At 37.6% G+C, this 15,662-nt stretch overlaps 1 protein-coding gene across 3 annotated transcripts in view; it reads left to right on the top strand.

Annotated features, from left to right (window-relative positions):
- GOLGA5 (golgin A5) overlaps nucleotides 1-15,662 on the top strand; it is a 43,784-nt gene that overhangs the window by 21,864 nt on the left and 6,258 nt on the right. For all 3 annotated transcript variants that reach the window (XR_008382385.1, XM_053601710.1, XM_053601711.1), the window contains 3 exons: nucleotides 4,253-4,423; nucleotides 6,507-6,635; nucleotides 8,988-9,086. Coding sequence is in view for 2 of the 3 variants with exons in the window: in XM_053601710.1 (XP_053457685.1) it covers nucleotides 4,253-4,423; nucleotides 6,507-6,635; nucleotides 8,988-9,086 (399 nt within the window). In the remaining variant the exon portion in view is untranslated. The remainder of the gene's footprint in view (nucleotides 1-4,252; nucleotides 4,424-6,506; nucleotides 6,636-8,987; nucleotides 9,087-15,662) is intronic.

Here is a 15,662-nt window from a genome sequence, read left to right as displayed (position 1 = left end):
GACCCCAGTTTCCAGCTACATGTTGTACAGGCTTGAGGTATTCCAACCTCCAACCCAGCTTCTCCTCCATTCTCCTATTTTGGTAAATATTACTGTCAGCTGTCAGTAAAGCTTGAAACCTGAGGTCATTTTTGACTTTACCTTTTTCCTTTAACTCCAGTCTCCCATTGGCTGTGAATACCTTTTTGATTCCACCTCCATGACCTGTCCTACTTCCAAACCCATCACTCTGATTTGTTAATGCACTGACAAGCTACTTATTTAGCACCTAACTATTCACTGGTCAGTCACTGTGATAGGTACTGAGGATACAAAGCTCAAAAGACATGTCCTCTTCCTATAATGGAGCATTCACTTTAGTAGAAAGAAGCCGAGCTAATTGATATAATAAAGTTATTGATGCACTATAATGGGGCCTTAGAGAAGAAGCCCTTAACATTTGCCTGGGGATGTCAGAGATCACTGCACTAAGGAAATGCTGTGTAAAGAGAAATTTGAGGGATGAATAGGGAGACTTATGCTGCTGGGGAAGAGGTTTCAAATAGAGGAGCCTGTGCCAGAGCAAGGGGGCCTGGGAAAACAAACATGTCATATTTGGGGAACTGCAGCTAGTTCTCTGTTGCTTCATGACATATTAGAGATTAAGAGGTAGAAGATAAAATTCAATGATGAGCAGAAGCCAGATAGTGGAGGACCTTGTATACCATGCAGAGGAGTCTTGACTTTATCCCGTAGGAGACAGAGGTGGTGGGTATTAAAGAATTTGAGTAGCATGATCAGATTTGAGTGTAAGTGATACCAGAATTTTGCTCTTCAGTAGGTTCTTGGTCTCAGTGATTTGGAGAATGAATCCGCAGACCACAGATCAGTGGTAAGACAGGGTTTATTTACAGAAAAGAATACAGAAGCACCAGAGCTCCTGGCAGAGAGAGAAAACCCAAGTCCGGAGGACTGCGTTCGCGCTTTCTATAAAAAAAAAGAAAAAAAAAATAGAGAAAAGCTCTCTATCTCTCTCTCTCTGGGCTCTTTGTCTAGGGGTATATATTAGTCGCATGGGGCCCTGGGTGGTTACATTTAGCATGTCTGGGTTGTGTCTGGGACAACGTGTATGGGACATGTCTGGCCCTCTGGAGTTACACCTAGCGTCTTGGTAGTTACATTTAGCATGTCTAGGATATCACGTCTGGGACATGTCTGGGTGGTGTCTGGGACATGTCTGGGTCATGTCTGGGTCGCAAATGAATGGCTACAATCACTTTCCTTCCCAGGCCTAGGAAACTTACATGCAATTGACCAGGGGGGTTGGTCATGCAATTGAAAATGGGGGTTCCCTGTTCAGCCTAAGGTGCTGGTGTCTCCCCAGCAGTTGTCTGGCCCCTCTGGATACTGGAGCCTCCTGCAGGGCCCCCCTACTTACCCTCCAGCCCCCTGGTTCCTCTGCTTGCTGCCACCGCATCAACACCACCAAGGCGGAGGCAGCCGGTCTGTGCCTCCCTCCCCAGCTCCACAAGATGGCTGGGATGCCACTTGTCCTGTATCATAAGGACTGTGGCAGCAATGAAGAGGTTAGAGGAGAGACAGATCTCTATGTTGTATCCCTGACACAGTGCCTGGTACTCAATAAATTATTGAATGCATCGAAAGGATGAGGGTTGGGATGGTGAGATCAGAGGCATATACATGGTAAAGAGGTGATTATAAGAAATAATGAGGACCTGGTGTAAGTTTGTGGCAATAAGGATGGCAGACAAGCAACATGTAAGAGATGTGTAGGAGATAGACATATGAGACTTGGCGATTTAATCAGAAGGAGGGGAACAAAGGCCAGTGGAATCTAGGAGGACTCCAGATTTTGGTTTGAGTATATAAATGATGTTTCCCCGTATTATAAAAAAGAAACCAGGAAAGGTAAAGGTTGAGTGTTAAAGAAAGTATGACAAATTGTGGTGAGTTTGCAAAATTGATGTGATGTTGAAATGAAAGTATCAGGAAGGTAATTAGAAATACAGGCCTGAAGCTCAGCAGAGAGGTGTGAGTATTAGGTGTGTGGAGATAGCCATGTCAGTTAGGAGAGTACATGAAATTAACCAAGAACAACGTGTAGCCTGATTGGGAAGAAAGGTCAAGGTCTAAGAACATGGTCTCACATATCAGCATTTATAAATTTGGCAGTGGGAGAAAGTCTGCAAAAGGAAAACACTGAGAAGGAAAGTGGTCAGAGATGGGTGAGAACCAGGAGGAGACTGATGCCCTCCAGGGAAGCCGAACAAAGGGAGAGTTTCAAGTGGAGAATGATTGCCACCTGTGAGACACAGCTCCAATGTGCTGAGAACTGAGCAAAGTCACTGGATCACCTAGGACAGTGGTTCTCAATCTTCCTAATACCTCCTCATGCCGTGACCCTTTAATACAGTTCCTCATGTTGTGATGACCCCCAACCATAAAATTATTTTCGTTGCTACTTCATAACTGTAATTTTGCTACTGTTATGAATCGTAATGTAAATATCTGATATGTGTTGCTACTTCATAACTGTAATTTTGCTACTGTTATGAATCATTATGTATTTTCATTGTTATAAAGGGGTCGCAACCCACAAGTTGAGAACGGCTGACCTAGGAGGTTCCTGGTGACTTCACAAAGGCAATTTCCAAGGTGCATTGAGAGCTGGAAATGTGCAGGCAGGGACAACGTGACTATGAACATGAGGAAGGGTAGTTGCTACATGGGAGTGTGAGTTGGGAGGTTTCTGTTTGTTGATTTTTTAAAAATAACTTAAAGATTCACGTTCATTAAGAAAATTTGAAAAATACAAAACAGTTTGAAGAAGAAAATGGAAATTACCCACAATTTTACCACAAAGAAAAGGAAAACATATTTTTGATGGAGGAAAGTGACTTTAAAATACTTAAAGTGAAAGAACTGTTGGTTCTTATTGTTACTGGTTTAGAATTAACACCTTATAAGTTGGTCTTTGCCATCAAATTTCTTCCAACTCATTTTTTTATACCAAGGGTTGGCAAACATTTTCTATAAGGGGTCAAATAGTAAACATTACATAGGCTTTGTAGGCTATATATGGTCCCCATCACATATTTGTTGTTTCTGTTCTTTATAATCCTTTAATATTTGAAAGCCATTTTTAGGTACAAAAACAGGTCTTTGGGCCATAGTTTGTGAATACCCTTTTTATAGCACTTCCACATTAATCCTCCTAAAATAGGTCTCTAGTCATATCACTCCGCTATCTACTTTTTGATAGTTTGTTTTAGCCTACCAAATAAAATATTTTGTCCTGGAGTCTGAAGCATCTCCAGATTGGTCCTGCCTTACTATCTGAGCTATAACTTACAATACTTTCTTGAAGACTTTCTGTGCTTTTGCATTTTTATGTTTTGCCCTCTTTTCTCTTTATACTTTGAAATATTCTGGACATATTTCAAGGCCAGCATAATTGCTGTCTTTCAAGTAAAACATCTTTCCCCAAAGCAGTTTTTCCTTCTCAGAATTCTTCAAATTCTGCAAGAAATCTGACCATATATCTCTCTCAACTTGTTTTTTTTTTTTTTTGACAGAGTCTCAAGCTGTTGCCCTGGTTAGAGTACCGTGGCATCACAGCTCACAGCAACCTCACACTCTTGGGCTTAAGCAATTCTCTTGCCTCAGCCTCCCAAGTAGCTGGCACTACAGGCAGCTGCCACGTCTGGCTATTTTTTGGTTGCAGTTGTCATTGTTGCTTAGCAGGTCTGGGCCAGGTTCGAACCCACCACCCTAGGTGTATGTAGCCGGCGCCCTTCTGACTGAGCTATGGGTGCCGCCCTCAACTTGTTTTTATTGCCTTCTCCTGGATACGTGTAACTTCCCTTTTGGTTTATAAGGCAGAGGATACTAGCTAGAGTAACAGACATTATCTTTATTACACTGAACGCTTATCACAGTGTCAAACCCATTGTAGGTGTTCCATAAATACTTGTTAGATAGAATATGATAGAAAAAGCAGGGGAAGAAATATGAGAAAAGTCTTGTTTGTAACAAGTTTTTGACTATAATATGATCATGGAGACTAAAATCCAAGGGCATAGTACAGCAAGCTCTATTGCATTTTTATCCCATGGATTTAATAATCTGTAAACTTTCTTTAGAGATAATAATTGGAATGTTTCTGTAGTGGGTTAGTTTCTATATGGTAGAGGATATTTTTTAATATACAAGCTAATCTCTGCTTTGCTCAAACTTTTTTTTTTAATAATAGTCTAAGGAAAAATTGATTAACAGCTTAAAGGAAGGCTCTGGTTTTGAAGGCCTAGATAGCAGCACTGCTAATAGCATGGAGCTGGAAGAACTTCGTCATGAGAAGGAAATGCAGAGGGAGGAAATACAGAAGCTGATGGGCCAGATACAGCAGCTCAGGTCTGAGTTACAGGTAAGATTAGTTGCTGAGATTCATTCACTTATCCCTAGTTACTAACAGTTGAGAGGTGTTAGATTCTGTACTATTGGGAAAGGGCATTAATGAAATAACGTATGAAAGTTCTGCTGGAATATTATTTACCATATAGAAGTGATTCCAAAACAGTAAGTTTCTTGTCCATTGATTGGCTGTAAAATTATGGGAATAAGAAACATAGGCAATCAGATTCCCTCAATCAACAAATACCTACCAAGTACCTGCCTAGGCCTAGAGTTACAACAGGGAACCAGACAGAATCTTCATATTTCTGGGGCTTGTATGTGAAACTGAGGTATTTTCTGATATTATAGTGGGCTCAGGGATGGTCTTTTAATTATAGTTTTGTTTGTAATCTTAGAATTTATAGTTTATGTATAATTACTATATTAATCTAAAATAAAATCAAGTCAATTATTTTGATTAGACATGGGGTCTTTGACACAAATATCAAAGGAGGGAGTGTCTGCTAAGTATGAAAAAAGATAAAGCAGGGTAATGAGCCTTTTTTTCTTAAAAAAAATAAAGAAGGAAAAGAATTTTGCATTGAACACTCCATCTTGCTGAGCCTTAGTTTGCTCATCTATAAAGCACAAATAAACAAAGGTTCTCTAGACTATAAGGGACAATAATGTAAAGGGCTTAGCATTGTCTCTGACATGTACTAGACCCTTAGTAAATAATTGCTGCTATTATTTCTGGATTTATTCTTATTCTTTAAGTAGAATTTTTTTATCTGTAAATAATTTTGAATTACAAAGAATTTGGTTCTGTGAAATTAGGGTACATGCTCAACTTAGTCATACTTGTTCATGTCTTTTGAGTGAGATTATGAAAAATATGATTTGTTTATTTAACATCTCATCCCAGCATCATTAATGACATTGACCCATTTTCTTACCCCTTCTCACAAGTTTATGAAAACTGTAGTAAAAAATATTTATTAGGTCTAGGAGACTGGAAGAATTGTTAATAATTACAATTTCTATCATTTGCTGAACACTTAAGTTTCAGATACTATACCAAATGCTTAACATATAACCTTATATTTATTCTTTACCATAACCCTGTAAGGGACATGATGATATTCTCCCTTGACAGTTAAAAAATTTGGGCAAAGCAACTTGCTGTAAGTCTAGTGAAGTGTCAGAGCCAAGATTAGAACCCTGGTCTAACTCCAGAACATGCGTTGTTAACCACTATGCCCACTGTCCATCTCTCAAGAATTCATCTGATTTAGTCAAATTAATGACAAAGATTAATCTACCTTCTAAAGTTGCGTAAGTTTAGACAATTACATTGTGATCATCTGAGAGTATTGTTAATCTCAATTTTTTCAAACAGTGTGCAAAGTTCCAGAGTTTGTGGAGATGAGTATAAAACTGAATGTACCACAAGATAAAAAGCAAAATTAAGACATAAGTTTCAATATCTTATATTACCATATAAATAGACTCATACTTAACTCAGGGAAAATGTGGAAACCTAGAGCTATGCTCTTTGCCACTAGGAGATTAGATAGGAAGTGTAAGAAGGTGGCTTTTGATTTTGAAGAAGTTTGAGTAAGAAATAGGGAAAATAAAAAATATGGGATAATAATAAAGCTAAAAGCAAAAAAATTATATGCTAACCTTAGGTAACATGTGAGAAAAGTTATAGTCGTACCATATATTGATTACTGGAGCATTACTGGGACACACATGCACACAAAAACTAATTACACCTGCTGTTTCAGGGGACTAATGCAGTGAACTCCTGTTTGCTGTTATATTTCTGTTCTTTTTGAAATTGTTAGCTTTTGAGTAGAGGCAAATCTTCTGGTGAGCCATGGTGTACTCAAAGTCATGAAACCAGATGACCAAGGTGCTGTGGCTGTTGGAGCATCCTGCTCATTCATAGCATATAGCCGTGAAGTTACACACTCCTTGTAGGCTGAAACCACGTTCTCAGTTATCCAGATTGCTCCATGCTTGCTCCATTCATAGCACATAATAGTTGCTCAGTAATGCTAAACTGAATGGTTAATTATTGCTTTTACACGTAAGGTTCTTATTTTTAGGATATAGAGGCTCAGCAGGTTAATGAAACAGAATCAGCAAGAGAACAGTTACAAGATCTACAAGACCAAATAGTGGTACAAAAAGCCTCTAAACAAGAACTAGAGTCAGAATTGGACCGAATGAAACAGGTAAGAATTTTAAGTTTATGATTACTGAGAAAGTAGTCTCTTTATGTGACTATTCTGTCCTCTAGTAGTCATATAAGCAAACCTCACAGTAAAGCAGCTTCTGTGAAATTCTTAAACCAAAAGCTCAAACTTAGATCAAAAGCTCAAGCTCTGCCACTCTGCGTGGGTTTTGTTTTTAAGAGACAGGGTCTTACTCTGTTGCCCAGGCTGGGGTGCAGTGGTGCAGGGGTGCAGTCGCAGCTCACTGCAGCCTTGAACTCCTGGGCTCTAGTGAGCCTCCTGCCTCATCCTCCCAACTAGCTGGAACCACATGTGTGAGTCATTGTGCCCAGCCTTGTTTTTTGGTTTTTAATACATGAAAAATAGAGGCACAAAGTGGAGATGACACTTGCCTAGTATTGTATAGCTAATTAGAGAATAGAACCTAGGGTACCAGTCTCAGAGCCCAGAATCATTTCTACTAATTACCCTGTCTGTCTTTTATTATTTCTTCATGTATAGAAAACTTAAAAACATACTAATATGAGTCAGTAATTTTCGTAGTTTATTATATATGTACTTGGTAGGAACAACAGTAAATATTTAGTAGAAATACAAATACAATATTTGTGCCATATTGACTGTTCTTTTCTGCTTGAGAAAAAATTCTTATACAGACTGTTCTTACAAATCATATTTAAAATTATGTCTCATTGTTGAATTAACTATTGTCTGCTCCCTAAGCCAAATTATTTTATTTTAATGTACTTAACATAATAGTTTAAATAATAACAGACACATTTATAGCCACAGTTTCAGAATATATTTCTATATCTAATATTAATATCCCTAATTTATGAAGTAGCTACATTGTTAGAAGCATTTAGTATATATCACCTTGTTTTATACTCACAAGAAGATCACTACTATTCTCTTCATTTTACAAAAGGGATGTTATAATTCTTTGTGTATCACTTAGAACATTTCTGGCTTGGTTTTTAAATTCTTTGAAAATTCTTTCCATTAGCATTTAGCATTTCTGAAACTGGTTCTATTCTCAGAAAAGTGTGTTTTTATTTCAAAAGTAGTACTTTAAATACATTTCTTAAGTAGTAAAGAAAAATTTACCAAGTAGCAACCTGCGGGGTACTCACAGGCTGTTTTAGATAATTAACTTATAAGAGGAACTGTCCTTTCAGAAAATGCATTTTAATTTATTCAAAGAACTCTCTTATATTAAAAGGCAATTATTTGGTGTTCTTGATGGTTAGGTGAGATAATTTTCATTTTATTATGGTAGATGGTTTTCCTGTACCTCTTCCCAGTACCCTTTTTAAAATGAAGGAGTTAAAGGAAAATGTAGCTGAATGTAACTGTGGGCTATTTAGTAATCAGATGTTCTACATGTGAAGTACTTCATGTTGAGATCAAATAGTCCTTTAGTGTTCTTTATTAATGTAAGTAATTTCAACCTTAAATTTTGTACTAGCCTAGAGCTTGAAAGAAATCAGGCATCCCTTCTTGTTAAGTGTGATTCTCCCACCCTAATGATCTAATGATCTCTTTTCTCACTTATCTCAAGTTTTCTCAATTTGTGAAAGAGCAGGTTGAGCTAACCGTCTAAAAAGGAGTCTGTAGGACAGCAGTTCTCAACCTGTGGGTCGCGAACTGTATTAAAGGGTTTGCGGCATTAGGAAGGTTGAGAACCACTGCTGTAGGGGTTTGCTGCTTTATCACCTTAACAGCTTCAGACAGCTCCTGTGAACTGGTTTGCTCCTTCACAGTCTGCACTGTTAAGCACAAAAGTTTTGATAGTAATTCTAATTACCCTTTTTCCCCTAGACTACATTGTATTTCAGTGATTTGGGCATATTTTTGGATTTGCATGTGCTTTGCTCTTAGATTCCAACCTGACTCTGACTGAGTGTATGCATTATACAAACTACCAATGCATTAAGTACAATTTTTGGAAAATCTGTAGGCATTTTTTTTTTTCTCTCTCACTTTCTTCTATCAGTGCCCAAGCAAAACAAGTACATGACATTGCCTGATATGAGTAAGCATAGGAAAAGCTGTTCAACATCATTGTTAGAGAAATGCAAATTGAAATCACAGTGAGATATCACAATATACCCACCAGAATAGCTACACTTATAAAGATCGACAATACCAACTTGTTAGCAAGGATGTGGAAAAACTGGAACTCTCTCTTATTTTCACTTTTCTCGTCAGACCCATCCAAATCTGTTCATTTATTCATTCAGTATATACTCAGCAATACTGATTGAGTGCCTACCATGTGCCAGCCACTATTTTAGGTGCTAAAGATGGAAGATGGGATGACTTAGCTTTTATTTGTGCCTCACGTTGTAGGAATTCCACTATATGGAAGAAGATCTGTATCGAACAAAGAACACATTGCAAAGCAGAATTAAAGATCGAGAAGAAGAAATTCAAAAACTCAGGAATCAGGTATGAATCAGCATTCACAACTTGGGAAAGGATATGATTGTAATGCTGCATTTTTAAAAAAGGATACAGGAAGACCTTTTCCCATGTTTTCACCTGAGTTCTGTTGTTAAACAGTAGTGAGATAAGTTATTTTCAAACTGGTATATTATTTTCATCCAGTACCATTTTAATCTACAATTTGCTCTGTTCTATGACTTATTATAGAAGTATCTTGTAGCCAAAGTCACCAAAAAGGTGAGAATTACTCCACAATTTCATACCTGCTGATTGCCAGTTTCCTAATTATGGATTCTTTTTTCTAAAAAAAAAAAAAAGTAATGATAAATCTTCCTATTAACAGTTGATAGTTGATAGGTCTTCCATGAGACCTTTTTTTAATTCTAAAAATGTAAAACATGTAGAAAATGGTGGCACCCATGTGCTTACTACTCAGATTTACAAAGCCTTTATCGTTATCTGAGAGAATCACACAATCACTTACCCTGTAAATGTACGTGGTCATCTCCTCCCTTGTATTTAAATACTTAATATATACTGGGTTTATCAATTATAGCTAAAGTTTGACCATGAAAAGTCAAATAATTTTGTTCTTTTCATTTCTCAGACTTGATAGTAGTCCATAATTTCAAATGTTTTAGAGTATTTTGTCTTAATTTTTATGAGTTGGGAACAGCTAACTGATTTGAGTGGTCCCTCTCCTTCCCCTGCCTATGTCTGTGAAATATCTTCAGGTGGTGACATGACTTGCTAGCAGAAAGTCAAAGAAAAAAAGGAGCAAAAATTACCAATTGGTTTAATTCTTAAAAATCTCTATATTTACTAAATACCTATTAAATACCTACTAGGTCTAAAATATTGTGCTATTTTTATTAATGAAGAAGTAACCGTAAGATTTCTTTTGAAGATTTTTCATCTAATTAGAACAGAGAAAAACCTCTGTATGATAGAATAAAGTTGACTTGTATAATTTAAAACAAGATTAGCACTGACTGGGTATAGTGGCTCATGCTTATAACTGTAGGGAGGCCAAGGCAGAAGGATCACTTGAGGTTAGGAGTTTGAGACCAGCCTGAGCAAAGCAAGATCCCCATCTCTATTAAAAATAGGAAAATTAGCCAGGCTTTGTGGCACATGCCTATAGTCCCAGGCAGGAGGATCACTTGAGGCCAGGAGTTTGAGGTGGCTATGAACTAGGTAGAAGCCATGGTCTCCTAGTCTGGGCAGCAGACCAAGACTTTGTCTCAAAAAAGTAAAAAGAGATCAACATCTGAACACATCTTAAAAAAAATCACAGAGAGTCACACTGTATGGGCGCAAGACATGATTGCAAGAGGGACTTTACCTAACAATTGCAATCAGTGTAACCTGGCTTATTGTACCCTCAATGAATCCCCAACAATAAAAAAAAAAAAAAATCACAGAGTAAGTTTAGATTTATTCTAAATGAACAATAAAGAATTCAGCTTCTGCTTATTTTATTACCTTTGGCCCTCCTACGAGAATAACATGTTGGTTAAAAAAAATTTGGTTGCCAGTTTGAATATTTTTTCATTCTTTTAAACTATTGCATGGATATATAAGAAGTTTTAGGGAATCTTTGTAATTTAGAGGAAGACAGATTTTTTTAGAGGACACAAAAAGCACTAACCATGGAAGAAAATGATAAATTGCAATTCATCAAAATTAAACTATTCTGCTCATCAAAAGACATCATTACAAAAGTGAGAAGACATGAGCCACAGACTGGGAAACGATACTTACAAACCTGTGTCTGACAAAGGATTTATAATGAGGAGAGGAGTGCTTACTACTAATAAAAAGATTCACACCATTTCTTTTACATGGGCAAAAGACTTTCCAAAGGAAGATTCCAGCACACCTCATTATATTGTGCTTCGCTTTATTGCACTTTGCAGATGTCATATTTTTTACAAATTGAGTTTGTGCTGACCCTGCATCAAGCCAGTCTATCAACACCGTTTTTCTAATAGCATATGTTCACCTCATGTCTCTGTGTCACATTTTGGTAATTCTTGTAATATTTCATTTTTTGTTATTACATCTGTTATAGTGATCTGTGATCAGTAATCTTTTACGTAACTATTATTTCTTTAGGGTGTCACGAACTGCGCCCACATTAGACAGTTAAGGTAATTGATAAATATTGTGTGTTCTGACTGTCCCAACTGGCCTTTCCCACATCTCATTTCCTCTCCTCAGACCTCTCTATTCGCACAGAAGGCACAACAATATTGAAATTAATCCACTTAATAACCCTACGATGGTCTCTAAGTGTTCAAATGAAAGGAAGAGTGGCATGTCTCTTACTTTAAATCAAAAGCTAGAAATGAGTAAGCTTTGTGAGGAAGGCAGTGTTGAAAGCCAAGATTGGCCAGAAGCCCAGGCCTCTGTGCCAATTAGCCAGGTTGCAATGCTAATGGGAAGTTCTTGAAGAAAGTGAAAAGTGCTACTCCAATGAACACATAAATGATAAGAAAGCAAAACAGCCTTATTTCTGAAAAAGAGAAAGTTCAAATGATCTAAATAGAGGACCAAACCAGCTACAATATTCCCGTAAGCCAGGGTCTAATCCAGAGCAAGGCCCCAACTCTCTTCAATTCTGTGAAGGCTGAGAGAGGTGAAGAAGCTGTAAAAGAAAAACTGGAAGCCAGTAGAGGTTGGTTCATTAGGTTTAAGGAAAGAGTCTATCTCTGTAATGTGAAAGTGCAAGGTGGAGCAGCAGATGCTAGTGGAAAAGCTGCAACGTGTTGTCCAAAAGACCTAGCTAAGATCATGGATGAAGGTGGCTATACTAACAACAGATGTTCCATGTGCAAAACAGCCTTCTTTGGAAGAAGAGGCTATCTAGGACTTTCCTAGCTAGTGAGGAAATGACAGTGCCTGGCTTCAAAGCTTCAAGGACGGCCTGATTCTCACTAGGGATTAACATGGCTGGTGACTTTAAGTTGAAGCCAATGCTCATTTATTATTCTGGAAGTCCTAGGACCTTAACAGTGATGCTAAATCTATTATTTCTGTGCTCACAAATGGAGCAGCACAACTTGGGTGACATCACATCTGTTTTCAGTGTGGCTTATTTTTAGCCCACTGTTGAGATCTAATCTTAGAAAAAAAGATTACTTTCAAAATATTACTACTCATTGACAATGCACCGGGTCACCCAAGAGCTGATGGAGATGTACATGGAGATGAATGTATTTTCATGCCTGTAGCACAGAAAGCAAGGCACAGTTTTGACCTTCAAGTTGTATTATTTAAGAAATGCGTTTTTTTTTTTTTTTTTTTTAATTTCAGAATGTTACAGGGGTATAAATATTTTCGTTACATAAATTGCTTTTGCACTACTTGAGTCAGAGTTATGAGTGTGGCAATCACCCAGGTAGTGTACCTTGTATCTATTAGGCCTGATTTCACTCATTCCTTCCTCTCCCCTCCCACCTACTTGATTTGTATTGAGTTTTACTTCTGTCTGTGCACCTGAATGCTGATCAATTAGTTCCAATTTAATAGTGAGTAAATGTGGTGTTTGTTTTTCCATTCTTGCGCTACTTGGGAGAGTGGTCTCTAATTCCATCCAGATTGCTCCAAAAGGTATTAATTCATTTTTTATGGCTGAGTATTACTCCATGGTATACATATACCACATTTTATTAATCTCCTCTGAAATTGTGCTGCAATAAACATTGAGTCCAGGTGTCTTTGATAAAATGATTTTTTTTTTTCCTTTGAGCACATACCCAGTAGTGGGACTGCTGGATCAAGTGGTGGGTCTACTTTTAGTTCTTTGAGGAATCTCCATACTATTTTCCATAAAGGTTGCACTAGTTTGCAGCCTCACCAACAGCATATAAGTGTTACTTCCTCTCCACATCCCCACCAGCATGTGTTTTTGGGGGACTCTTTGATAAAAACCATTTTCACTGGGGTCAGGTGATAACCTCATCATGGTTTTAATTTGCATTTCCCTAATGATTAGTGATGTTGAGCATTTTCTCTTATGTTTATTATCCATTAATAAGTTTTGTAAAGCTATATTTGCCATAGATAGTGATTCCTCTGATGGATCTGGGCAAAATAAATTGAGAACCTTCTGAAAAGGATTCACCCTTCTAGATGCCATTAAGTATATTTGATTTATAGGAGGGCAAAATACTAATCTTAGCAGGAGTTTGGAAGAAGTTGATTCCATCTCTCATGGATGACTTTGAGGGATTCTAGACGTCAATGAAGGAAGTAAATGCGGATATGGTGGAAATCACAGGAGAACTAGAACTAGAAGTGGAGCCTGAAGATGTAATTGAATTACTACAATCTCATGATAAAACTTGAACAGATGAGTTGCTTCCTATGGATGAGCAAAGAAAGTGATTTTTTGAGATCTAAGTCATTGCTGGTGAAGATGCTGTGAACATTGTTGAAATGACAAAAGGGGGGATTTCAAATATTACTTAAACTTAGTTGGTAAAGTAGCAGCAGGGTCAGAGAGGATTAACTCCAATTTTGAAAGACGTTAGACTGGGTAAAATGCTATTAGGCAGCATTGCATACTACAGGGAAATCTTTCATAAAAGCAAACGTTGGTCAGTGTACAAACCTCATAGATGTCCTATTAGAAGAAATTGTCACAGCCACCTCAGTCTTCAACGCCACCACCCAAATCAGTGAGCAACCATCAACATCAAGACGAGACCCTCCTCCAGCAGAAAGATTACAAACACTGAAGTCTCAGATACATTGTTTCTTTAGACATAATACTATTACATACTTAATAAACTACAGTATAGCGTAAGCGTAACTTTTGTAACTTTTATACACACTGAGGAACCAAAAGTTCGTATGGCTCACTTCATTGAAATACTCACTTTATTGTAGTGGTCTAGAACAGAACCCGTAGTGTCTCAGAGGTATGCCTGCATATCAGTGGTCAAATAGGCACATAAGTGGGTGCTCAGAATTATCAGTAAGGTACACTACCACATACTAGAATGCTTGAAATGAAAATGATTGTCAGTGCCAGCTGTTGGTGAGGATGCAGCGTAACTGGGACTTTCTTACTCACTTTGAAAAACTGGCTACTTCTGATAAGGTTAACATTTAACCTGTGACCCTCGATATTTACTCCATAGAAATGAAGACATATGTCCACAAAAAGATTCGTACGTTAATATTTCTAACACGTTTGTTCATAAATAGCTCAACTGAGAAACAACCCACATGTCCATCAACAGGTGAATGGGTAAACAAATTACCAACCACTTGTCAGTTTAAAAAAAAAACACACACACACACATATAACAATTTGGATGACTTTGTTTTTAAAAATCCACCCACAAAAGTATTCATACTGTGTCATTCCATTTATAGGAAATTCAAGGCAAAACTAAATTCTGGTGATAGAAATCAGACAAGTGGTTGTCTGGCGTAAAGGAAATATTTTAGGTTTAGACCTAGGTATTGGTTATATAGTTACATATTTGTCAGAACTCAGTGTATACATAAGATCTGGGTATTTCACCACTGGATGTCAATTCCTTTTTTCCTTTTTTTAAGAGAGAATCTTGCTGTCACCCAGGCTGGTGTGCAGTAGTGCAATCATAACTTATGGGGACTACTGTAAGAGATTCAGAAGAAAGGTAGCTAATATTTTAAGAGCCTACCATATGACACATCCCATTTGAGATGTTTTATGTGTTACTTCATTCTAGTAAATATCACATCCTGTGATCAAGGAAACTGAGGCTCAGATGTAATAGTTTTCCCAAGATCGTAGCTAGGAAATGAAATGACAGTGCTGGGATTTTAAACTTAGATCTGACTATTGGCCTTTTTCAAAACGGTATTGATGTGTTAACAGTGTTTCTTGTCCTCATGGAGCTGATTTAATAGTTTCATTGAGGAGGCAAAATTGACTCCCACTGTGTTGTTATCAGAGTGATAAATACTAAGACAGAAGAAAGCTGAGGTCAGCATGCTCTGGAGTGTTTGGAGAGGATTCCCACAAAGAGGCTTTGAAGGCAGGGAGAGCCTGGATGAGAGCCTGAACATGGGAAATGTGACCAGCAAAGCAGGTGCTGGGTGGGAGTAGAGGAAGGTGGGGACAGACAAGACACAAGACCAAATGGAGGGTGGAATGAAGAAAATTGTTAAGTACCAACTATCAGCCAGACCCACCATGAAAATGCTCTCATTTCATACCGTAAATACCGTGGGCAACAGATGCTGTTATCCACTCTTACAGATGAGGAAACAGATTCAGAAGAGTGTAGCAGTTTGTCCAAATTTGAATAGTAGAGGTGAAAACCTACGGCTGTGGTCTCTGCACTGAAGCAGAACTGTTAAATTATGGACACTTTTGAATCCTGACTGAGAAGTTTCAACTGGGTCCTATAAACCCATGTTATGAAATATTCTTGACCATCATGCTTCAGTAAGAAATACAGTTTACATGTACAAAACCAAACAGGAGTTTAACAAGATATTACTCTCATGTACTGTGTATTACATGAATACCAGAAAATGACCCATTCTATTTTATTACATTTTTAAAGGCTGGTT

The sequence above is a fragment of the Nycticebus coucang genome, chromosome 9 (assembly GCF_027406575.1).
Source record: "Nycticebus coucang isolate mNycCou1 chromosome 9, mNycCou1.pri, whole genome shotgun sequence".
NCBI classification, from domain to species: domain Eukaryota; kingdom Metazoa; phylum Chordata; class Mammalia; order Primates; family Lorisidae; genus Nycticebus; species Nycticebus coucang.
The sequence above is the reverse complement of the archived record's forward strand: the minus strand, read 5'-3'. Positions and strand labels throughout refer to the sequence as shown.